The 27,640-nt window shown below is 35.5% G+C and overlaps 1 protein-coding gene across 2 annotated transcripts in view; it reads right to left on the reverse strand.

Moving 5' to 3' along the window:
• LOC107628432 (pre-mRNA-splicing factor ATP-dependent RNA helicase DEAH7-like) overlaps positions 1–7,912 on the reverse strand; it is a 12,130-nt gene extending 4,218 nt beyond the window's left edge. The window contains exon 1 of one of the 2 annotated variants that reach the window (XM_016331102.2): positions 7,402–7,912. In XM_016331102.2, the coding sequence (XP_016186588.1) occupies positions 7,402–7,420 (19 nt within the window). In that variant the 5' untranslated portion in view covers positions 7,421–7,912. The remainder of the gene's footprint in view (positions 1–7,401) is intronic. The other variant, XM_016331103.2, reaches the window with a different exon arrangement.

The following is a 27,640-nucleotide window of genomic DNA, read 5'->3' on the forward strand; positions in this document are numbered from 1 at the left end:
TCCATTAATGCTCAAAGCCTTGGATCTTTTTTTTTCTCTTGCCTTTTGTTTTAAAGGGTTATTGGCTTTTTGCTCTTCCCTTTTGGTTTAAAGAGCTCTTGGCTTTTTTCTTCTTGCTTTTTCTTTTTCTTTCTTTTTTTTTCTTTTATTTTCGCCATTTTTTTTCACAAGCCTTGTTTTTCACTGCTTTTTCTTGCTTCAAGAATCAATTTTGTGATTTTTCAGATTATCAATAACATTTCTCCTTTTTCATTATTCTTTCAAGAGCCAACAATTTTAACATTCATAAACTTCACTATCAAAAATATGCACTGTTCAAGCATTCATTCAGAAAGCAGAAAGTATTGTCACCACATCAAAATAATTAAACTAATCTCAAGGATGAATTCGAAATTCATGTACTTCTTGTTCTTTTGCATTTAGAACATTTTTTTATTTAAAAAATGTGATGGATTCATAGGACATTCATAGCTTTAAGGCATAGACACTAGACACTAATGATCATGTAATAAATACACAAACATAAATAAACATAAAGCATAGAGAACAAAAACAGAAAAAAAATAAATAGACAAGGAGATTAAAGAACGGGTCCACCTTAGTGAGGGTGGCGTCTTCTTCCTCTTGAAGAACCAATGGTACTCTTGAGCTCCTCTATGTCTCTTCCTTGCCTTTGTTGCTCCTCCCTCATAGCTCTTTGATCTTCTCTAATCTCATGGAGAATGATGGAATGCTCTTGGTGCTCCACTCTTAGTTGTCCCATGTTGGAACTTAATTCTCTTAGGGAGGTGTTAATTTGCTCCCAATAATTTTGTGGAAGAAAGTGCATCCCTTGAGGCATCTCAGGGATTTCATGATGAGGAATTTTCTCATGCTCTTGTTGAGGTCCATGAGTGGGCTCTCTTGTTTGCTCCGTCCTCTTTTTAGTGATGGGCTTGTCCTCTTCAGTGAGGATGTCTCCCTCTATGACAATCCCAGCCGAATTACAGAGGTGACAAATGAGGTGAGAAAAGGCTAACCTTGCCAAAGTGGAGGACTTGTCAGCCACCTTGTAGAGTTCTTGAGGTATAATCTCATGAACTTCCACTTCTTCCCCAATCATGATACTATGGATCATGATAGCCAGATCCACAGTTACTTCGGATCGATTGCTAGTAGGAATGATAGAGCGTTGGATGAACTCCAACCATCCTCTAGCTACAGGCTTAAGGTCTGGTCTTCTCAATTGAACCGGTTTGCTTCTTGAGTCACTTTTCCATTGAGCTCCTTCCACACATATGTCCATGAGGACTTGGTCCAACCTTTGATCAAAGTTGACCCTTCTAGTGTAAGAGCGTGCGTTTTCTTGCATCATTGGCAAGTTAAACGCCAACCTTACATTTTCCATACTAAAATCTAAGTATTTTCCCCGAACCATTGTAAGCCAATTCTTTGGATTCGGGTTCATATTTTGATCATGGTTCCTAGTGATCCATGCGTTTGCATAGAACTCTTGAACCATTAAGATTTTGACTTGTTGAATAGGATTGGAGAGAACTTCCCATCCTCTTCTTCTAATCTCGTGTCGGATCTCCGGATACTCACTCCTTTTGAGCTTGAAAGGGACCTTAGGGATCACCTTCTTCTTGGCCACAATTTCATAGAAGTGGTCTTGATAGACCTTTGAGATGAATCTCTCCATCTCCCATGACTCGGAGGTGGAAGCTTTTGCCTTCCCTTTCCTCTTTCTAGAGGTTTCTCCGGCCTTATGTGCCATAAATGGTTATGGAAAAACAAAAAGCAATGCTTTTACCACACCAAACTTAAAGTGTTTGCTCGTCCTCGAGCAAAGAAGAAAGAATAAAGGAGAAGAAGAAGAAAATGGAGGAGATGGAGGGTGAGGGTGAGTTCGGCCAAGGGGGTATAAGGTGTTTGTGATGTGTGAAATTGAAGGAGTGACGAGGGTATATATAGGAGTGGGGGGAGGCTTAGTTCGTGTATTTGGGGTTTGGTTTTGGAAGGAAAAAAGTGTTTTGAATTTGAAGGTAGGTGGTATTTTGGGGAAAAGTGAATGAGGTGATTGGTGAAGGGTATTTGGGGAAGAGGGTAAGATTTGATAGGTGAAGGGTATTTGGGGAAGAGTGTTGTGAAAAGGTGTGAAGAAGAGAGAAGAAGAGGTGGGGATCCTGTGGGGTCCACAAATCCTGAGGGGTCAAGGACTTATCATCGCTGCTCTATTTAGGCGTGCAAAGCGCCCTTAGAGTGCAATTCTGGCGTTAAACGCCAGATTGCTGCTTGTTTCTGGCGTTTAACGCCAGCTTTTCTCCCTTTCTTGGTGTTTAACACCAACTTGGTGCCCTGTTTTGGCGTTAAACGCCAGTCTGGTGCCTATTTCTGGCGTTAAACGCCCAGAATGGTGCCAGACTGGGCGTTTAACGCCCATTCTGCTACTCTTACTGGCGTTTAAACGCCAGTAAGCTCTTCCTCCAGGGTGAGCTATTTTTAATGCTATTTTTCATTCTTTTTTTATTTTTCAGTTATTTTTGTGACTTTACATGATCATCAACCTAAAGAAAACATCAAATGACAATGGAAACTAAATAGATATAATTAAATAACATTGGGTTGCCTCCCAATAAGTGCTTCTTTAATGTCAATAGCTTGACAGTGAGCTCTCATGGAGCCTCACAGATAGTCAGAGCAGGGTTGGGGCCTCTCAACACCAAACTTAGATTTTGGTTGTCGCCTTTCAACACCAAACTTAGAGTTTGGTTGTGGCCTCCCAACACCAAATTTAGAGTTCGAATGTGGGGGTTTTGTTTGACTCTGTATTGAGAGAGGCTTTTTATGCTTCCTCTCCATGGTCACAGAAGGAGAACCTTGAGTCTTGAATACAAGGTAGTCCTCATTCAACTTAAGGACCAACTCTCCTCTGTCAACATCAATCACAGCTTTTGTTGTGGCTAGGAAGGGTCTGCCAAGGATGATGGATTAATCCTCATCCTTCCCAGTGTCTAGGATTATGAAATCAGCAGGGGTGTAAAGGCCTTCAACCTTCACTAGCACGTCCTCTACTAGTTCATAAGTCTGTTTCATTGATTTGTCTGCCATCTCTAGTGAGATTCTTACAGCTTGTACCTCAAAGATTCCCAGTTTCTCCATTACAGAGAGTGACATGAGGTTTATCCCTGACCCCAGGTCACATAGAGCCTTCTCAAAGGTCATGGTGCCTATGGTACAAGGTATGAAGAATTTTCCGGAATCCAGTTTCTTCTGAGGTAATGTCTGCCTCATTAATGCATTCAGTTCATTGGTGAACAAGGGGGTTCATCCTCCTAAGTCTCAGTACCAAATAACTTGGCATTCAGCTTCATGATTGCTCCTAGATATTTAGCAACTTGCTCTTCAGTGATGTCTTCATCCTCTTCAGAGGAAGAATATTCATCAGAGCTCATGAATGGCAGAAGAAAGTTCAATGGAATCTCCATGGTCTCTGTATGAGCTTCAGATTCCTTTGGTTCCTCAAAGGAAAACTCCTTTCTGTCCAGAGGACGTCCCATGAGGCTTTTCTCACTGGAACTCACGTCATCCTCACTCTCTCCAGGTTCGGCCATGTTGGTCATGGTTATGGCCTTGCACTCTCTCTTGGGATTTTCTTCTGTATTGCTTGAGAGAGTACTGGGAGGAGTTTTAGTAATCTTCTTACTCAGCTGACCCACCTGTGCCTCCAAATTTCTAATGGAGGACCTTGTTTCATTCATGAAACTTAGTGTGGTCTTGGATAGATCAGAGACTATGGTTGCCAGGCCAGAATGGCTCTGTTCAGAATTCTCTGTCTGTTGCTGAGAAGATGATGGAAAAGGCTTGCTATTGCTAAGCCTATTTCTTCCACCATTTGTTGAAGTCTTGTTGAGGCTTCTGTTGGTCCTTCCATGAGAAATTTGGATGATTTCTCTATGAAGGATTATAGGTGTTTCCATAGGATTCTCCCATGTAATTCACCTCTGCCATTGCAGGATTCTCAGGATCATAAGCTTCTTCTTCAAAAGATGCTTCTTTAGTACTGTTGGATGCAGCTTGCAATCCATTCAGACTCTGAGAAATCATATTGACTTGCTGAGTCAATATTTTGTTCTGAGCCAATATGATATTCAGAGTATCAATTTCAAGAACTCCCTTCTTCTGAGGTGTCCCATTGTTCACAGGACTCCTCTCAGAGGTGTACATAAACTGGTTATTTGCAACCATTTATGAGTTCCTGAGCTTCTGCAGGGGTTTTCAGATAAAGAGATCCTCCTGCAGAATGGTCCAATGACATTTTTGACAGCTCAGACAGACCATCATAGAATATACATATGATGCTCCATTCTGGAAGCATGTTAGAAGGACACCTTTTGATCAATTCCTTATATCTTTCCCAAGCTTCATAGAGGGACTCACCTTTCTTTTGTCTGAAGGTTTGGATTTCCACTCTAAGCTTGATCATCTTTTGAGGTGGAAAGAATTTTTAATGAGGAGAGAGAAAAACATCAAAATGACTCAAAACATGAAAATTTAAGATCAAAACACATGATGCCTGCAACAACACTTTGAATGTCAAGATGAATACCAAGAACACTTTGAATGTCAAGATGATCACCAAGAACTTATTTTTGAAAATTTTTAAGAAAAGAAAAATATGCAAGACACCAAACTTAGAAATTTTCAAAGTTTAGACACTAACAAATTGAAAATGCATATGAAAAACAAGAAAAGACACAAAACATGAAAATGCAAAGATCAAACAAAGAAAATCATCAAGAACAAGTTGAAGATTATGAAGGACACATGCATGAATTTTCGAAAACTTTTAGGAAATTAAAAAGATGCAATTGACACCAAACTTAAAATTTGACACTCTACTCAAAGATGAAACACAAATTTTTTTTTGTTTTTATGATTTTATTATTTTTTTTTGGATTTTTCGAAAATTATTTTGAAAAAGAAAATAAATAAATTCAAAATTTTTAATAGGAATTCCAGGAATCATGCAATGTTAGTCTAAAAACTCCGGTCTAGGAATTTAGACATGGCTTACTAGCCAGCCAAGCTTTCAGTGAAAGCTTCGGTCCAAAACACTAGACATGGCCAATGGCCAGCCAAGCTTTAGTAGATCATTACATTCAACAGCAAGATTGATAGAAATCAACAAGCTCTTGTGATGATAAGTTGAAACCTCGGTCCAAAAGATTAGACATGGCTTCACAGCCAGCCAGACTTCAATAGATCATCATGAAACTCTAGAATTCATTCTTAAAAATTCTGAAGACATAGAATAATTTATTTATTTTATTATTTTTTTCAAAAATAAAAAGGTTAAAAATAAAATAAAATTACCTAATCTGAGCAACAAGATGAACCGTCAGTTGTCCAAACTCGAACAATCCCCGGCGACGGCGCCAAAAACTTGGTACGCACGATTGTAATCTCAACTCCTTTTCACAACTTCGCACAACTAACCAGCAAGTGCACTGGGTCGTCCAAGTAATAAACCTTACGTGACTAAGGGTCGATCCCACGGAGATTGTCGGCTTGAAGCAAGCTATGGTCATCTTGCAAATCTCAGTCAGGCAGATTCAAATGGTTATGAGGTTTTGATAATTAAAAGATAAATAAAATCTAAGATAAGATAGAGATACTTATGTAATTCATTGGTGAGAATTTCAGATAAGCGTATGGAGATGCTTTGCTCCTTCTGAATATCTGCTTTCCTACTGCCTTCATTCAATCATTCATACTCCTTTCAATGGCAAGCTGTATGTTGGAGGATCACTGTTGTCAATGGCTACCGTCCGTCCTCTCAGTGAAAATGGTCCAAATGCGCTGTCACCGCACGGCTAATCATCTGTCGGTTCTCACTCATGTTGGAATAGGATCCATTGATCCTTTTGCGTCTGTCACTACGCCCAACACTCGCGAGTTTGAAGCTCGTCACAGTCATCCCATCCCATATCCTACTCGAAATACCACAGACAAGGTTTAGACTTTCCGGATCTCAAGAATGCTGCCAATTGATTCTAGCTTATACCACGAAGACTCTGATCTTAAGGAATAGAGGCTAAGAGATATGCATTCAAGCTTATTTTCATGTAGAATGGAAGTGGTTGTCAGGCACGCGTTCATAGGTGAGAATGGTGATGAGTGTCACATAATCATCACATTCATCATGTTCTTGGGTGCGAATGAATATCTTAGAATAAGAATAAGCTTGAATTGAATAGAAAAACAATAGTACTTTGTATTAATTCATGAGGAACAACAGAGCTCCACACCTTAATCTATGAGGTGTAGAAACTCCACCGTTGAAAATACATAAGTGATGAAGGTCCAGGCATGGCCGTGAGGCCAGCCTCCAAACGTGTACAATATGATCTATGATAGCATAAAACTGATCAAGGATATAAAATAAATCACTAAAAGTAGTTTTTATACTAAATGGGTAGCTAGTGTTACAGAAAATAAGTAACTAAGTGCAGATAGTGCAGAAATCCACTTTCGGGGCCCACTTGGTGAGTGCTTGGACTGAACATTGAAGCTTTCACGTGTAGAGACTCTTCTTGGAGTTAAACGCCAGCTTTGGTGCCATTTTGGGTGTTTAACTCCAGCTTTTATGCCAGTTCTGGTGTTTAACGCCAGAATAGGGTAGAAAGTGGGCGTTCAAACGCCAATTTGCGTTACCAAAACTCGGGCAAAGTATGGACTATTATATATTGCTGGAAAACCCAGGATGTCTACTTTCTAACGCAATTGAGAGCGCGCCGATTGGGTTTTTGTAGCTCCAGAAAATCCATTTCGAGTGCAGGGATGTCAGAATCCAATAGCATCTGTAGTTCTTTTTCAGCCTCTGAATCAGATTTTTGCTTAGGTCCCTCAATTTTAGCCAGAAAATACCTGAAATCACAGAAAAATACACAAACTCATAGTAAAGTCCAAAAATATAATTTTTATTTAAAAACTAATAATTATATACTAAAAACTAACTAAATCATACTAAAAACTACCTAAAAACAATGCCAAAAAATGTATAAATTATCCGCTCATCAACATCCATGATCCATCAACAGTAGCCACTTTAACAATGTATAATGAATTATTATCTGATCCAGCACAATGTATAATGAATTGACCAGACAATAAACTAATGGAATAATAGAAATGTTAGTCTAGATCTGTGACACTAGAAATGTAAGCGGCTAAAGTTCTTCCAAAAGAACAATAATTTTTTCCTTGGTCTAAACTAAGATTTCACTTTTGAAATTACAATTTTACTTATCGAGAAGTTGATGAGAGTGAACTTAAAACAGATTTGAGATATGTAAACAGACATAATAGTGGTATATATAGTAGCTAATAGTAGCATTGAAGCTAAGAAATAGGGTTTACCAGCTCTCAAAACCAGCATTGAAGCAATGTTTCTTTTGAGCTCTGCACCAGGAAGGGTTTCTTTCAAGGTCTCAAAACATAACAGTGGTAGCAAAGGTCTCAAAACCAACTCGGCCCTGTAAGAGGAAGGGTTTCTTTCGAGCGACGGAAGGAAGTGGTGGCGGAAGGGGTTGGGGATTTGCAACGACAGAAGGGAACGATGGCGAAGGGAGCATCGACGGAGGGTTTACAAGGGACAGTGAGTACCGAGGGAGTCACCGCTAGAGAGAGTCACCACCGAGAAGAGGGTTAGGGTTTTATGGTAGGAGCAGCGATGGTGCATGGGAGTGCCGGAAAAGGGAGCGCCGACAGAGGCATTGCGAGCACTAGCGATGTTCTTTAGAATGTTGGGGTTCTTCATGGAGTGTTGGGGTTTTGATCGGAGTGTTGTGGTTATTTACGGAGTAGCATCAGTGTTTAGGGTGAGGCATGAGAGTTATTTGCTAGTGAAAAGCAAAAAGGGTTTAGGGTTTCAAAGAAGGAGTTTCAGAGTGTGCAATAATGTAACTCATCGTATCTGAACAAAAGATTTGTTTTTTGGGAACCTTTTGGCACGCTTTTGTTTAAACTTCGTTTAGCTTTAGTTATGGGTTGTTCGTCCTAAGATATATATGTGAGTTGTTTATGCAATACTCAGGATGATTTTTTTCTCTAACTGTAAATTTAATGCTCGACTTATTTTTCTTTGGATAGAGTTTTAGGACGGAAGTGAGAGAAGGTTGCTTAGTGGCGCCTTCTCGAAACGCTTGCTTGGTAAAAAATTGTAGAGTAATAAGGGGTTGCGCATTAGAACGGCTAGGATTTAATGTTTTATTGAATGCATGTTTATTTTAAGTTATGCCTGCAACTATTTTTTCTCTGAAATTTGATAAAAGTTTTGGTGAAAGTCTCTGAATTAAAGAAAAACTCTGCCAAATTTTTGTTAAAATTGTTTAAAAACATGTTTGGTTTGTGAGAAAATAAAAATTACATTTGGTGGAGGATTTTAATTACAAAAAAACTCTGCCAAAATTTCTAAAAAATTTGATAAGTTGTGTTGTTGGTTGAATTCGAGGTTGTTTGTTGCAAAATGATTCCAAGTCATCATATATGGATGCATGATAGGGATAATACTCAACGGAGTGAGGAGGTAAAAACATAAGTTCTTTGAGGGGGTTGATCAAATTGTTGCGTATGTCTTCAACATGGAATCGCAGTGTTGGAATCCTCTAATGGATCCTAGCCAGATGCCCCAGCACTGTGCCGGGTGTAAGCACTGCGCCAGGCGTACGAATGATGATTTTGCTTAATGGTTTGACCGTGTGAGTACTATTTTAATTGGTTTTAAATGCAATATATTTTGAAGTTCTTAAATAACATTTGTGTTTACTAATCTTAAGTTTTCCATTGATAGATTTACTAATCTTAAACTGATGTACGATCATCCATGGCCAAACTATAAGAAGATCTATATTGCGACCAGAGAGCAATGGTTTCATAAGTGGATGGTAAAATCTTTAAATGTTCAAACTTTAGTTGGTTTCTATCTTCATATTTGTTTAATTATGTATTTAATTTCGATTATTTTCTTGTGCAAGAGAATTTATATGGGAGAAGCCTCACGATGCCATGATCAAGAAGATCTTCGACCATCGCATGGCTAGGCGGCTGATGTGAGGAATTTATGTCGATTTAGAATTTCTTAATAAAAGAATCTCTTCGTTGCAAGTATAGTCCAAACCGACGATTAACCCTCAATCAAAGTTTAAAAGGTTGTCACAATACAAGCCAAAATAACCGGGAGTGTTAATCCTGAGTCGTTCTTCCTAGGAATTACAATCAAGTGCTCAATTTTTAGCTATGAGAAATTAAATGACAAGAAAGTAAAGAAACATGCAAGAAATTAAGCTCCAATTAATTAAAGGAATGGAAATTCAAATTCTAAAAGACCTCTTGAAAAGGGTTGAGAGTTAAGGTTCTCTGTCTTAGTCATTGACCACAAATATGGCAATTGTGAAGAATTAATCTCATTTCGTCAACCCTACATCAAGGATAAGTCAAATAGGTATAATTGATTTCAATCCACAAATTCTAGCCAGCTCACTAATTAACTTTGTGAAAGACTAGCATTAGAAAAAATCAAACCAACAAACAATCCTAGTCATAATCAAGATTGGACATAAATGACTTAAGGTCACCTAAGTTCTCATTCCCAAGCCAAGAGTGTGAGAAACTATACTAAAACTAAAAGAAGTATTTTATCAAATACTTGGCATGCATAAAAGGAAAAACATAGTAAATTGTATGAATAATAAAACCTAAACTACCAATTGCAAGAAAATAATAACAATTACTCAAACAAACATCAAAGAAACATAAAACATCAAATTGTATTAAAAGAAATCAAAATTAACAAGTGTTCATAAACATGAAAGTAACAAAATAAAAAGAGTAACAAGTAAAACTACAAGAACTATAATGCTAGAACAAAAACAATTGTAAATGAAAAACTAAATTAAGGCAAGAATTAAATTCTAAACTAAGGAGAGAACTAACCCTAAAATCCTAAATTTTAGATAGAAGAGAGAGCCTCTCTTTCTCTAGAAATCTAACTTAAAACATACTAAGAACTAACTAAAAATTTATGTGTATATGCCTTGGAATGTTTTCCATTTGATAGAGCTTCCAATTCAGCTTCAGGGTCTCCAAAATTGGGCCAAAAGGCCCCCAAAATCGTGAGCCACGTGACATTTTAATTGAGTCACGCGTCAGGACTTGTGCATACACACATGTTGTGTGCTTACGCATACTAGATAATTCTTCACTTGTGCGTATGCACAGGAATGTGTGTATACACACACATCAATGTCTTCTTCCCCTTTATTTCTTCATGAAATCTCTCACTTTGCATGCTTTCCTTCCACTTCTCCCAATCCATCCTTGCCTATTGAACCTGAAATTACTCAACAAAATATATCACGGTATCGAATGAAATAAAAGTGGAATTAAATTGATTAATTAAAGCACAGAAAAACATGTTTTCACAATTAGGTGCAATTTAGACAGAAATCACAAAAGTATGCTATTCAAGTGAATAAATATGAGTTTATGTGATGAAATCAACTCAATTCAAGGCAAAATTTATCATCAAATATGGACTCATCAATTCTTCTACACTTAAAAAATAGCATGTCCTCATGCTAATCACAAAGGAAAAGGATCAAAGGGCAAACAACTTATTGAATGAAACTACTTATATGCATACAACTATACTAATGGATGCTATCTCTATCTATACTACAGTTTTCTATTGATTAGGCTAAACAAGCAAACAAATTTCTAAGCAAGCATATAGACATGTAGGACTAAAACAAAGAAACAGTGCAATGCAATCACAATCCAAAGAATCAATTCAAGTTCTCAAAAGAATGAAGCAACTTGCAAGATGATACAAAATAAGAGATGTGGAGACATAGAATTAAGCAATCGAACCCTTCATCGGATATGAATACACTCTAATCGCTCAGTGTTTAGGATTTAATCACTTAATTCTCCTCTAATCATTCTTTCTAGGATTTTCTCTTCATCTAACAATCAACAAATATTTAATGCATGTATGCAAGTATCATGAGCACTTAGGGTTGTAATTGGGTTAGAGTTAAGGGAGGATGAATATGGTCAAGTGGACTAAGAAATTGAATCTTTGATTAGCTTAAATATCCACCTAACCTATATCAACCTAATCATTATAATGCAATCTAACTACCTATTATTCTCTTTTTTCCACGCATTCATGCATTCTTTCCCATTCAATTCACATATGCATTCATTATCCACTTTTATTTTTTTTTTCTTTGGGGTAGCCTTTGTCCCCTTTTTGTTATTTTTCTCATTTCATTTCATTTTTTTCTTTTCTTTCTCTTTTCTTTTTTCCTTTTTGTTTGGAATAAAATATACATATACATACACAAAAGATAAATGCATATGATTTAAGCAATTGACACATGAATATGCACCTATTTTCTAAAATTTTCAATGAATACCCACAATAAACTTTTTATACTCTACCGATGTTTTTCAAAATTCTCCCACACTTAAATGATACACATACCTCAACCTAAACTAATCAAAGATGCAAATCAAGGACATTCATGGTTTTCCGCTTAAGGTTGTAATGTGCTAATATTAAGAACAAGAGGGGTTGATAAGGCTCAAAAATGGTTCACAAGGGTTGATACAAGGGTGAGGCTATATGGGTTAGTGAGCTTTAATTGCAACAATGGCCTCAATAATTCTAAATGCATTCAAACATAAAAAACTGGACATAAAAAATTAAGCAAATCTAAGATCACAATCATAGAAGGAGCAAAGCACACAAGAATAAATATTGTGGTTAATTTATGCAACCATGTTAAAGGCTCAACAACTCACAAGGTTGCTTGTTCTAGCTCTTTTCTATGTTCCACAAAATAATTCAAGGAAGTTTAGAAAGAATTTTTCGAATCAAATTAATAGAACGCCCTAAAAAGAGATTTTCTTGGAAACTTTTTGTTGTTTTCACCAAATTTATTATCTATGTGTGTAAGTATGATGTGTTGGATGCAATTCAAAATTTCTAGCTCTTTTTCCTAATTTCCACTATCCAAAAATCATCATAAACATTTAGGAAAAATATGAACTAGGTACTATCTACTATTTACAACATCTAATCACAATTACTATCTATAGCTTATATACCGATCAAAATGAAAATGCAGTGCTAAAAATGAAACTAGGAATAAACGAAGATATATACAACCAACATAAGAGAGTGCAGTGCAATAATCAAAAGTACTAACAAATATCCACAAGAAAACATAATAACTAAAAACAGAATAGAGTGCAAAGTGTTCAGAAAAAGAAATTTACACCCCAAAGAGTCGCGAATCCTCCTCCACACTTAAGCTTTGCACGGTCTTTCGTGCATAGATGATAATCCGGGGAGATAGACTCTAAGGCTCTCCACCTTCAGCTGGCGGATGTGGGGACTTGGGCTGCTGGTATACCACCATATCCAAAGTTGACTCAATGTCTACATCCTCGGCATCCTCCTCCTCTACTGGCTTGGGTGAATCTATAGGGGCCGGGTCAAGATCTCTACCCTCAAGATTTTTTGCTATTAACTGGAATCGCCGTGCATTACGGCACTCATTACGGTGGACTTCTTGCAGGAGCTCCTGGACCATCCCATAAAGAGGTTGGCTAGAAGGTGTAGATGCTGCTGATGGTGGTGGTACTGATGATGATGATGGCTCTAAACTCGTCCTCTTCTTGGTTGTCTTCTTGGCTGACTCATCCCATTCCCCAAATAGAAGAAACTGGTGATCGCTTAGGATTCTGAACATAATGTCGGCTGGCCTTCTCTCCACTCCAGCTACTGTGGCTAATCTCATGACCACTGAGGGGAAGGAAATATTGAATTTCTACTTTTGGATCACCTTCCACATAGACCCCCTAATGTGTGGTAAGACGACTATCTTCTTTTCCTCGAGAATAGCCCAAATAAGAACAGCGACACGTACACAGATATGGGTGGCGTGAGTGCTAGGCAGCAATTATCTACTACCATATCCTCACCTCGGGAGTCAGATCTGAGCAAGCAATGCTGATGGGGACAGAATTTTCCCCCGTACTATACTCCCACTGTGCCTCAGGACGGCCGATCTTCTTTAGCATTGGATCCGATGGAAGCTTGCCCTTAATCACATCCGCCTTTATCTTCTGATATGCATCTCGGTTATGCGGTATATGAGGAAGCTGCAGGAGGGCTTCAAATCCCTGAGTTGAAGTATCCAACTGCTTCCCTCAGAGAAACACTGTCTCTGCTTCCCAACTCTGGAGATTCCTATAAAATTTCTTCACAATCGATTCATTGATCTCCATGGGATCAAGCTCAAGAAATCCCCATTAAAAGTAGGCAATGCAGTCATGGATAGCTACCGCCAACTTCTCTGGTATATTGAGTTTTCGCTCCCAATGAATAGCTTTTTTCTCAAGGAACGCATATTGAAGTGCGGCCTTTTCATTAGCAAATGTGTCCGATTTATCACTCCAACGAAAGGCGGGACTGGATGGAACGGCTATAGGAGAAGATGAGGATGTGGCCGACTCCTTGCCTTTGCGGTGCGTCCTAAAAAAGGGTAAAAATGGATAGAATTTAGCAATATATGACAATTAGCGCAAAGAAGACAAAAGAGGAAGCAAATACAGTGTAAATGCGGAGCTAAAGAAAGCAAATAAGCACTTAATTGAGGAAGAGTTCATATTAGTGTGGTATGAGAAAAGAAACAATGTGTGTTTTTTAAATATTCGTGCGGTTATAACACACACATTGGCCGGTTAAAATGAAAACCACACAATAAAAAATTACGCAAGAGTTTCTCAATTAAGTAGCCTAAGATTCAAACAATGAATGAGCAACAATTAAAACACAAGAAAGCTTAAGCAAATATAACAAAAATGAATTGAATTTTTGAAAGAATGGATATTGAAATTGTGCTAGTTAATGCGCAAGGTAATATAGAATAGCATAGTAATTAATATCCAGTTCAATAACGATCAAACTACTTATTCATCCCAAACAGTGAAATAGTCACAAGAATAAAGTACTTGATGCAAAGAAGGACAAGCTTGATTAAAATCAAGTCAAGTCAACCCAACAATTTCAAAATATTCTAGAACAAGTACTTTGTTATGTGATCATGTTGCTTCAAAAACCATTATGAACAAGCAATTCAATTCACTAATTTCAAATGTACTTATTAAAATTTTTACCAAATATGCAACCAAATGTAAATATTTAAACCAATTTGGTGCTAGTAACTCAAAACAACGAACAAGTACATTATTGAATTTCAATCACAAATAGCATCATAACCATCCAAAAGTGCACAATTCATGATTAAATTGCCAAACAAGAAGATGGTTTAAAGCATATGGTAGCTACAACACATGCATTAAAGTAAAAGTTCATTCAGGTAATATATCGAACATTTGGTACACAATGCACATATTCAACATAATCAAGCCAATTTCAATCAATATTCAACCCAATAATCATCACACAAACACTTGCAAGCTATTCAATCAACAAAAAACTAATTTCAACCTAATCTAATTACTGAAATAAAACATTAAAATGAAATTAAAACAAAATAATGAAAACAAAGTAGATAAAAAGGAACCTGAGTTAATAAGGAATGAAAAATGGAGGGAGATGTTGCAATGGCACAATGAAGTTGCCACTGTTGGAGTCACGGCGGAGCTAGGTGTTGTTGGAATGAGAGAGAAGCGTGAGCTGGTGCTGGCGTGGGGAGGAATAGAGCACGAAAAAAAAAGGAAATGGGGAAAGAAAGAAGAAGAAAAAAAAGAGAAAGAGGGCGACGGTGGTCACAGTGGTTGGCACCGGCACAGAGGGATCGCCGGAAGAGAAGGTTGGAAGGGGATGGGTGGTGGTGTGGTGTTTGGGTGGAGCAATGGTGGACGAAGAAGATACAAATAGATGGAGGGTTAAGGTATACGCGTTAGGGCTTAACTCAAATTTGTACCCAGAACGACGTTTGTGCATACGCACACTAAGTGGAATGAAGGGGGTGTGCGCACACACCCAATAAAGGGTCTGAAACTGTGTTGTGTACCCACAGGTGGGTGCGTACGCACACTAGGCCCTTTTTTTAGGTTAATGTCATGTGTGCATACGCACCAATGCATGCGTATGCAAGGATCAATGGAAATGTGGGTGGTGTGCGTATGCATAGGTGTGCGTGTACGCATCCGGCAGGGAGCATGAAATTGTGTGTGCGTGCACACACATGTGTGCCTATGCACAAAACCCTTTTTTTTTTTTGCAAAATTTAAAGGCTCTAAGGCCACCAAACATGATATTGATCAAAGCTTTTCAATCCCAAAACATATTCTACCTCAAAAACACATGACCAAAAGTGAAATCCAACCAAACTAAGCCAACCAAGAGAATCAAAATTCAATAAACAAAAGCTAAAAGAAAAGAGGGGTTAGAAGGATGTTACCATGGTGGGGTGTCTCCCACCTAGCACTTTTGTTTATTATCCTTAATTTGGACAATTGGGGATGTCCTTGCTATGGTGGCTTGTACTTAAATTCTTTCTTGAATCTCCACCAATGCTTGCAATTCCAATGGTCTCCGGGATCCCAAACTTTGTTTGTCGACACCCTTCTTTGTTGATCTTCAAGTTTCTAATCGGGTGACCAAACTCTTATATTCTCATCAAGACTCCAAATCCTCCTTTGAAATCCATTGAATTGCACCTTGCACCACCTTTGGGACTCAAACCTTGAGGTATCAATCCTAGTTAACCTTAGTTCACCAGGCCACCCAACATTGAACTCTTTCTTACTTAGCACTCCACAAAGGACTCTAAGTTGGCCATCCGTTTTCAATAAAGCACATTGACATAGCCCAATGAAGTTAAATGATGAGATTTTTACCCACTTAAATGGTGTGTCGGATGGTTGCTTAGTGAGGGATATCTCCAAAAGATTTGCTAAAGTAATGCCCACTTCCTTTGACTCTTCTTTGATAAATTCCACCTCTTGGTTGTCGACTTCTTCCATAACCTCTTCATTGCTCAAAATATGTCTTAGAGGTTGTGCACGGTCCTCCTCGATATTGTTTTCAACTCCAATGGAAGAGGATTCAATGAAATCAACAATGTCACTTGTTGGTGCAGAATTATCTTCAATGTTGACATTCACTTCTTGCTCAACATACTCCGCTTGTTGCGCTTCACCCATCAACTTTTCTTCTTTTCCTTGAGGTTTCAAACTTGACCCCCCCTCCACATTCTTCAGTTGATTCTTTACATTCATCCAAAGAAGTAATTTGATTGCCGTATAAGCGAAGTGAGGTCAAATGAGATAAAATTTCGGCTAAGGTGGCCATGATAGCGTCTTGCCTCTTGTGGAATTCTTCTCGCTCTTGGACAAACACTTGAAGTACTTCTTGGCAAGGGTTGAGAGTTAAAGTTTTCTATCCTAGTCATTGACTACAAACATGGAAATTGTGAAGAATTAATCACATTTCATCAACCCTACATCAAGGATAAGTCAAATAGGCATAATTGATCTCAATCCACAAATCCTAGCTAACTCACTAATTAACTTAGTGAAAGACTAGCGTTAGTAGAAACCAAACCAACTAACAATCCTAGTCACAATCAAGATTGGACATCAATGACTCAAGGTCACCTAAGTCCTCATTCCCAAGTCAAGAGTGTGAAAAACTATACCAAAACTAAAAGAAGCATTTTATCAAAGAATTGGCATGCATAAAAGGAAAACATAGTAAATTGTATGAATAATAAAACCTAAACTATCAATTGCAAGAAAATAATAACAATAACTCAAACAAACATCAAAGAAACATAAAACATTAAATTGCATTAAAAGAAATAAAAATTAACAAGTATTCATAAACATGAAAGTAATAAAATAAAGAGAGTAACAAGTAAAACTACAAGAACTATGATGCTAGAACAAAAAACTTGTAAATGAAACTAAATTAAAGCAAGAATTAAATTCTAAACTAAGGAGAGAACTAACCCTAAAATTCTAAATTCTAGAGAGAAGAGAGAGCTTCTCTCTCTAGAAATCTAACCTAAAACATACTAAAAACTAACTAAAAGTTTATGTGTGTATGTCCTGGAATGTTGTCCCTTTGATAGAGCTTCCAATTCAGCTTCAGGGTCTCAAAAATTGGGTCAAAAGGCCCCCAAAATTGCGAGCCACGTGACTTTTTAATTGAGTCACGCATCAGGACTTGTGGTATGCACAGGTTGTGTGCTTACGCACACTGGCTGAATCTTCACTTGTGTGTACGCACACAGCAGTGTCTTCTTCCCCTTTGTTTCTTCATGAAATCTCTCACTTTGCATGCTTTTCTTCCACTTCTCCCAAGCCATCCTTGCCTATTGAACCTAAAATCACTTAACAAAATATATCACAGAATCTAATGGAATAAAAGTGGAATTAAATTGATTAATTAAAGCACAAAAAAGTATATTTTCACAATTAGATGCAATTTAGAGAGAAATCACAAAAGTATGCTATTCAAGTGAATAAATGTGAGTTTATGTGATGAAATCTACTCAATTCAAACTAAAATTTATCATCAAATATGGACTCATCAGCGGCTTCAATAGATGCTTGAGAATGTACGTGAGAAATGCGATCACCTTACTCAGTGGCTTCGCTTGAACATTAAGAAGGCTCTGTATGTATGGGAGGCTAAGGAGGGGTTCGGGCGTCACCGACCTATAAACAGGGCCAACAGCATATCAGAAAGGTCGTCCAACGATACTAGCAGGTCAACGACTTTCATGAAGACAAAGGCCCGTCTGGTATGTAACATATTTTAGTATGTTAACTTCATTTTTTCTTTGACGTATATTGTACTTATCACTTGATTTGACCTATTGTTTCAATATGTGCAGTCTAAGTCGTTAGATTGTGAGGTGACGATGGTGGAGACCTTCAAGTATACTCACACCTTAAAGGAGAAGAAGGAGAGATTTGTGGATCAACGGTCTTAAGATTATTATGTTAGTAAACATCGTGGCTTATATCATAACATATATTTATTTTTAATTAATTGTCGTCTGAATCACTTTTGCAAATAACGTGATACGTAGGAATTCTACATGCAAAGGTTGGAAGTCGCGACCTAGCAATCTCAGCAAAATGGGGAGGACAACCTAACTCCTCTACTTTCATCGTCGATCCGGATGTGTGGTGTGGCATGAGACTACATCTGAGCTGTACAAGAATCATATCTAGAGGATCGGGTTGTTCTTCGCCAACAACCTCCGCACCTCCACCATAAGAGCTTTGTCCACCTCAGCCACCAGCCCCTAATCTCAAGGTCGTCGATTTGCAGGAGTAAGTTTACAACCTCACCTAGAGCCTATAGGACCAGGGTCACCAGCTGCATTTGTCTGAAGAAAGGTATAAAAAGATCCTCACATGCATGGCAGCGAGGGATACTCACAATGCAGAGACAGAGTTTCTGAGGCAGTAGCTGAGGCAGGAGCTAGATCAGTTTCAGTGAATGCGGCAATAGATGACAGTGTCCTATGAGCAAATACGCGCTGGTGGCAGCGACACTGCTGGAGGGGGCTCATCTTCCTCCGCACAGGAGTTAGGACAGGCTCCGACACCACCACCTAGACCACCTCCTTAGTAGGACTAAGGGATGACAATGACAATGACTATTAGGACTCATAGTCATTAGGGTTCTGTTTTGATTTGTTTGACAATATTTTATTTCTTCGAGTTTTTATTCTATATACTTGATATTTCACATTATATATAGCTCACTATTTCAAATAAATTACTACTTGATTTTCACTAATTGAGATTTGACTATTAATTATTGACTATTGGGTTTTATTTGGTTTAGAAAAAACAAAAGCAAAAAAAATAAAAAATCACCAAGTTACTGTAAAAAATTCTCCGACAGTAATCACCAAGATGTTTTCGTCAGCTTTATACATTGCATCTTATGCAAATTCCATCTGAAATTATGGTCAGATTAAAAAATCATATTGTAAACAGTTACCGGTGAGCAGTTTACCGTCGGATTTTATCCCACGGTAATAAATTTTACCGGTAGATTTTTTTGTAATTCGACTGATAAATCCAACGATACTTAGCGAATTTCTTGCAGTGGTAATTTTCAACAAAAAAAGAAAGTAGGATTTAAGAAATAAACTATTGCATGAAGATTCTTTTTTTTCAAATCTTTGTCCCATCGTGAGTTGATAATCTCTGTGTAAGCCTTATATGCAGTCTTATTCTATTTGAACATTTTTTTATTGCATCTTCTCTCCTCATCATACCTTTATAGACATACCCCAATAATAGTTTATCATCAGCATCTACAATCCTCAACAATTTCATCAACGGACTCACAAGTTTACATGTAATAGAACAAGCATCTAAAAATTTGTTGTTCAGGATAATTGCACTAACAGCTCTACCATTAGCACTCCTTCCTAATTTTGATAAGTAAAGTGTACATTCATAACCAATGCTTGCAAATCTCCACCTCTTTTTGCTAAGTATTTTTTCATTCTGTTAATCCCCCTCCTCCAAAAGTATTCAAACAGAACAAGCATTGGTAATGCAACTTTCCATCCATTATTTGTAAAGCAATATATTTCTAAGATAGATTTATTTTTTCCCGAATATTAGAAGAAGCTTGTGATTGACTATTATTGGAATTAGGAGGATGACAAACATTATTTGAACTAAGAGGATTAGAAGGCAAATTATTCTATGCAGATACATTATTATTCCTAGATGTTTCTTAATTGATACTGTCATCCATACCTAAAAATTACTAGCAACCCAATATCAAAAAATAAGGACGATTTCAATTTCAAGAATCACAACAACAATAACTTAGCAAATTAGTAACTTAACAAGAACAAGACCTGAATAAATAATTTAGCAACCTAATAACAAGAAACAAGAACAATCTCAATCTCAATCCAACAAATTAAAACACAGGCAACCCAATAATTTAGCAAAATAACAACTTAATTTAGCAAATTAACAAGAACAACACCTGAATAGAAAATCTAGCAACCCAATAACAGGAATAGAAAAATCACAGTAACAACTTGAATAGAACATCACAGGCAAAACAAAACAAAATGAAGAAGAAAAATAACAAGAACATGAATCAACATAACAGAAACAACATAATCAATCAACATAATTGTATCACAGTAATAATAAGTTAACAACAATAAGTGAAGAAGAAAAATAAGGTAATAACAATATGAAAATCCTAAACCAATTAAAACAAAAAAAATACCTTAGCACAAAGGTGAGGGAGCACGACGAAGGGGAGGGGTGGACGCGACAAAACTAGAGAAGAGGTGGCTTGGAGTGCTGCTATGGAACTGGAGCAAAAAAGGGCTGGACAACGGCCGGCTTCAAGTAGATGTGATAGTGGCGGTGGCTGGACGGAGCAGAACTGCAGAGTGTAGAAGAGAAGATTTTACTTTCCCGAAGGAGTAAGGGACGAGACCGTGTGTAGGAGCTTAGGGAAAAGTAGGGTTTTAATGTGTTTTTATTTCATTGAAACATCGTCGTTTTTTGTTTTTCAGTAAAAATCGGGCGGTTTCTAGCCGGTCCAACAGTCCAAATTTGGTTTTGGCTTAGAGGATTCTGCTTGCTGCTTGAATCGCTTGTCTTATCGGATCTGAGTCGATCAGTCAGACTGACCGATTCGAATCGATTTTTAGAACCAATAAAAAAATTCACCAAAAAAATTTTATTCTATGCAATACACGAAAAAACATTTATATTTTTGCATTTTTACTCTCTTGCTTTTTTCTACAAATTATCATTTTGTCATTTTACGTTTTTACTAATTTTATAATTTTTCCATTTTATTGTATTCAAACAGTTATATTTTTCACGATTTAAATATGTTATTCATTTATATTGCTCTTTATGTGATTTTTTCTTGTTAATTAAAACTTATTGAAACTTCATCTTGTCGCTTGAGTAAATATAACTCATTGTAAATACCTTGTATAATTCAAATCATGAAGAGAAAAATTGAGATTGTGATGTAAATTTAGTCTACTTTTATTTGTTTAATCAAGTAAAATTCAAGAAAAACAGGTGGATTGGACTCTTAAGAAACTTTTTTATCGAAACACAACACACCTAGATAAGTAGCTATAACAAGAATAGAAAACCAACCTGAGTTCTATGAGTAGTGTCGAAATAGGAATAAGGTTCAATCAATTTAATTTTTTTATACCAATCTAGCGAGAGATTTGTTTTCAAGTTACATCAGGTGAGACTCAAGACCAAGATGTTTAACTGGAGAGAAATGATATATGCCAATTGAATTACGGTTCATTGGTGCATGAGATGTTGATCTTTGCTTTGGTTCTCTGTGTTTAAGTTTTGGCTCTCTTCTTTATGTTAAGACTTAGTAGATCCCACGACCAACAATATAATAAATTTCAAAATACTCTTTATATTTTGGTGAATAGCAATTAAAAAAAAGAGAGAAAGAAGGAGACAATAATGAAGAAAAAACTATCTATGGTCCTGCATTAATAGAGGAAGTAATGCAATTGGAGGTTGTAGCCAAACCACTTCATCATCAACATCACAAGCTCCTCTTTTAGCGAGCCAACATGAAACTTTATTAAAATATCTTGATATGAGTTCAAACCTCACTTTTCAATTTGCTCTCATCTTCAAGTAAAAGTTCCTTTTAACAATTTCTATTTCATGATGCCTATCAGGTAATCTCCACTCAGATACCAGGTCATATGCTTCAGGACAGTCTGACTCACACACCACGAGCTTGACTCCAGATTCAGCAACATAATGTAAACCTCTCCATTGCACTAACACCACCCAAAACCATTGGCACCATTAATTTGGTCTGCCCCTTCCATCACCTAGTTACTAGGATTATTGCGCTAACACCACCCAAAACCAGCAATTTCAATCGATACTTTTACATTACCATCACAATAAAGCTTAATTGCACTAGATTCAGGAACTCTCCAATTAAAAAGTTTCATGCTAAATGATGAGTGGACTTTTGGGATCATAGCAGCACTAAATACAACACTCCACATTCGAGCTCAAAATGTAATCTCACCATAGGAGCTAAAGAAACCATAAAACATACCACCATTTCTGTCTTGCCAAATAGCCCACACAATTGAGCAGATCCTGATGAAAAAAATTAACATTCAAAAACCCCAGATAACTCCAGACCAGCTTCAGTGCATCACAATCTCGAAGGCAATACATAATTGTCTCTGGAAGATGGTTACACCTAGTGCAAATATTAGAAGTAGAGAGATTTTGTCGAAAGCGCGGCTACTGAGTTGGCAGAGAAGAATGGAGACAAAGCTATACCAAAAACCTCACTTTCTCTGGTATGTGAATTTTCTAAAACCAAGACCAATTAATATCTTCATCCCAATTAATTTTTTTTAGCAATCACTCATATCCAAATTTAGCTGAATACAAATTGGAAGGAGAGCTTGTCCACATCCAACTTGAATCGCCATTCGCATCACAAATGAGAGAATAACTCAAAATATCATCATTTTCTTTATCAGAAATAAAAGAAAAATTCTTTCCAAATATCAAGAATCATTCTCATATACATCCTTGATTCTCATGTGTGTTTTGATAATTTTTAAAAATTTCACTTTAGCACCCACTGGACCTGATTGCATTCAATTATCAAACCAGAAAGATTTATTAAATGAGCTAACTTTTCATGTAATACCATCACTGAAAATAGCTGTAGAATGAGCAATTGCCTTCTAAATGTGAGATGAAGAACCACTGACTGTAGCCTTGCTAATATTTCTATTTTTAAAGTACTTATGAAGCATGTGTTGGAACCACAATTTATTATAATTATTTGCTAATTGCCAAACTAGTTTTCCCAAGAATGAGTAGTTCACCAAGCAAGAGTCCCTAATTGCAATGCCTCCATGTTTCTTATGAGTAGTTAAGGTCCTCCAAGAAACTAAATGTAACCTCCGACTAGTAGCACTACCATTCTAGATGAACTTTCTAATGGTCCCATCAACATTTGAACACACAGTGAAAAAAGACTAACTTGCATTCTATAGATAGGAATAGAAGATAAAACAGATTTGACTAGAGAAATCTTACCGATTATATTGAGGAATCTCCCGTTTTTCAAGAAGCAAGTCTATTCCGAATCTTGTCCATCACATCATTGAATCTGCTTTGGTAACTCTAGCATGCGTGAGAGGCATCCCAAGATATTTTTGCAATGAGTTAGCAAATTGGATAGATGAAATACTTGTAAAGAGATCCTTTCGTTGCCTGGAAACATTAAGAGGGACATATGGCTCGAGATTTATCAAAGTTAACCTTCATACTTGACGCCTTATAAAACATTGCCAAAGTATCCAGAACATGCATAACCTAAGATTCTGTAACCTTACAAAATAAAATAAGATCATCTACAAATAGAAGATAAGAGATGAGAGACCCTCCTCTAAAAATAGACTCTAATTGCTAGAATCTACCCTCTATATAATTAGACAGCTTAGTCGCTCTGTACAAAGCACAAAAAGATAGGAAGACATTGGATCATCTTGCCTCAAATTCCATTTTGGTTTAAAAACTTCTAAGCGGTTTTCATTCTATATCAGAGCTAGAGAAGATGATCGAACACATCACATAATCAAAGAGATAATAGATGGCAGGAATCCAAACATATCTAAAATTTGCTCCAAGAAGTTCCAACTAACTCTATTATATGCCTTAAGATCAATTTTAAAAGCTAAAGTACCCTTCTAGATTTAGTCTTTTTCACAAAATAAAAGACTTCTTGGGCAACAAGAATATTATCTAGCGATCCCCTTCATGGAATAAAACTACCCTACAAAGGGCCTATAATATTCTGCGAAAAAGTCAAAGCCTCTCCACAATGACTTTAGTGATGATCTTGTATAAAACATTGCAAAAACTAATCGGCTGAAATTCTTTCATATAAGAAGGATTGGTAATTTTTTGAATCAGAACTACTAGAATTTCAAAAAGTGCACTATCTAATTTATAACCAGCAAATGTCCTTTTAACTAACTCCCACACCTCATCACCAACCTCTTTCCAGTACTCTTTTAAAAAAATAAGCTTGGAAGCCATCTGATCTGCATCTAGAACCTTAAAGAAATTCATGCCCATAACAACTCTTTTAACCTCCTCTTTAGAAATATCTCTAACAAGACTTACAATTCCACTCTTGGGGTAGAGAGAGTAAAACCTAATTTTTCAAAGCATTAAGACCTACATTCTCTACATTACGGAATAAATTCTTATAAAATTTAACTGCTACCATCTCAAGTTCATTTTGATCAGTGCTCCATCTCCCTCCCCCAAAAATAAGTCTTAAACCTTATTCTGTTTTCTTCTAATAACAGTTTGCATATGAAAGAACTATATTTAAATGTGTGACAAGATTATCACAATCTATTACTATATTTGCCCAATATAAAACTAGTGGAAAGATGATACTAGGCTACATTTTTAAGATAAATTTTACTATTTACTCATACATTATACTAAGTGAGTTGACAGTACATATATAATATCTTACTCAAAAACCCTAATTTCACCATATCAATCAATTCCTCACCCTCCACAGCCAACATTGACTTTAAGTATAACAAATGCTTAGCTTCATAAAGCAAGACATGTTGTCTCCTTTGACATGCACAAAGTATTCTGTGTTGCAAATTATTATCATCCTCACCGTATCATCTCTAATAAATTCTCATAATTGTTGTGATCACAACTTGGTTTGGGTACGTAGTGATCTTGAGGAAAAAGAATAGTAGAAAAGAGAACAAAGTTACCAGGAGAAAGAAAGACGAGATTAAAGATAAAGTTGAATTGTAATTTAAAAGTAGTATTTAAAAAGACACGAAAAATAAAAAGAAGAGAATAAGCCTTTTTTTTTATTTATTTTTTTTATACTAAGCCAAGCATCTAACAAATATAACAAATTGATATCATATAAATAATTAGAGTAAAGATTTAATTCGATTTTTGTCTATTTTTACGAAATATAATACGTTTTTTGTCAAAAAAAAAAAAGGTACACTTTGGTTCTCAAATTTTTTATTTTAGGATAGTATAATTTTTCTATTAAAAAATTCGTTAAATAGTAATAAAAATTAGTTTTGTAGGAGTTTTATTTGTAATTTGTGAAAATTTTAAATCCCACAAAGTTCTTTTCAACAATATAACTAACTATGACCACTACTATCACGTTCTTTTCAACAATATAACTAACTATGACCACTACTATCACCACCACCTTCATCATCATCGTTATCACTTCTATCTCTACTATTTCTATTGTATAACCATATTTTATCACCATCGTTATCTTTTCTACTGTCATCATCATCAATACAAATATCATCAACATTAATGTTATTTTATCTTATTTCATTTTTTATTCGATGCTATTTTTTCTCTTTAAAAGATCTTTGTACTACAATTATTTTTTTGCTGTGACATCATTTCTAGCAATGGTATTTCTCCACTTAATTAATAGTTTGTGAGAATATAAAATCCTCACAAACTACAAATAAATCTCCCACAAAACTAATTTTCGTTACTATTTAATATATTTTTTAACAAAAAAGTCTCTTTTTTGGACAAGGGATTTTATCCTTTATGAAAATGGATAAGGGCCGAGTTGGATCTTTTTTTTTTTTAAAGTTAGGAGTAAAACTCGAAACCAAAATCTTTAGGTGAAGATGGAGAGATTATGTCATTTGAGTTATAACTCGTTAACCAAGTTGGGTCTTTACTCTAACAATTAGCTAAGAAAAATATTAAAAGGCCAACAAAATTTATATTTTTGACTATTATTTTTAATCATCAACTCAATTTTTTTAATCTAATAATTTAACAATATACTTTTAACTTATACTTTTAAATATTACCAAAAATAAAAAATTCAATTGATTTTCTAGCATTTCTCTAAGCTAATCCTAATTACTAATTACCGGTTAAGGTTTATTCCCTAATAATATAATAGAAGATATCATGTAATTTATTAGGAAGCATCAACCACAGCATGATACTAGTGACAAAAAAAAAACAGCATGATACCGTGAAATATCATGGAAATTAACAAGGATACCAACTTTTCACCTTACCACGCATCAAATATGCGTCTATTCTATTAGATTTTTCAATCTATATATTTTTGTTTCTGAAAGTAAATTTCTTCAATTATTAAAACGGTAATAACTTATTAGCACAACAAAAATTATTGATGTGCATAGAATCACATAATTTAAATTTTGTGTTATTTCTTTTTTTTCTTCCTCCTCTTTTACTTCTCAACACGTTTTTTAAGTTTTGTTACTGATACAAACTAATTTTTGCGTCTTATATTTTTCTTCAAAAATAGATTATTTCATTCAAACAAATTAAGTTTTAAGTTAAATAATTGCACTAATTTATTGTAAAAATATTATATTTACGTCTTATATTTCTCTTTAAAGAATGGTAGATTCACCTTAAAAAAAAGATCTATTTTTATCATCACAAATTAAAATTTTATTGTTAATAAATTTTTATGTTTTCTTGAGTTTCCGTAAAATTTGTGTGTTAATTGCCATATATAAAATTTCTGTATTTATCGTCATGTGTCTTCCTCCTATGTATATCTTGAAAAATTGTTTATTCATTTTGAATTTTTTTTTATTTCTATATATCATCACAACATTTTTGTAATTATCACAAACAAAAATTTGTTTGCTTCCTATTCTTTTCAAAAACTTATGTTTCCACCTTCAAAAAGTTTATTATGTATTTATAGTCATAAAATTTCTGTATTTATTATTATAATATATCTGTGTTTACTTCTTATGTTTATCTTAAAAAATTATGTGTGTTTAGCGTCAATAAATTTATGTGGTTATTTTCTACCCTTTTTTGTAAAAAAATTACATCTACTTTAAAGAAATTAATTTTGTATATAACTGCCATATCCTTTTCCAAATTTGTTCACATATTGTTTAGAGGAGGAAAAAAAAAACATGATAAACAAGTAAATACACTCAAATTACAGCCACAAATTATCAAAAATCCTAAAACCCTTACTCCAGTAACAAAAGTTCTGAACTTCATGAATAACATACAAAGACAAACAAAATCCAGATCTAAAAAACCATAAAATATTATAGAGTCGTGAAAAGAAATAATCGAAAAAAACTTGACCAGAAGTAAACTAAGAGTAGAAGTTTTAATTTTTTAATTTTATTTTAATTTTTAAATAATTAAAATTCAATTACTAAAAATTAGACAGTTACTTGCGTCTGCCTCTTTGTTTTTCCCTTTCTTAGATGGGAAATCCATTTTTAGTAATTTGTAGGGATTTATTGATTATTGACAAATGAATTAAAATTTTTTAGTTTTGGTAACATAAATTAAATCTTATCCATCTAAATATTTGTTACATGTGATATATGGAATTACATCCATTGAAGTGATTAGTGAAAGAAGATTTTTTTTAGTAGATGAAGTGAAATAAGTTTAATATGATAATTGATACACCTGAATTGAATTGAATAAATAAGTAGATAAT

Source organism: Arachis ipaensis, chromosome B02 (genome assembly GCF_000816755.2).
Source record: "Arachis ipaensis cultivar K30076 chromosome B02, Araip1.1, whole genome shotgun sequence".
NCBI lineage: Eukaryota > Viridiplantae > Streptophyta > Magnoliopsida > Fabales > Fabaceae > Arachis > Arachis ipaensis.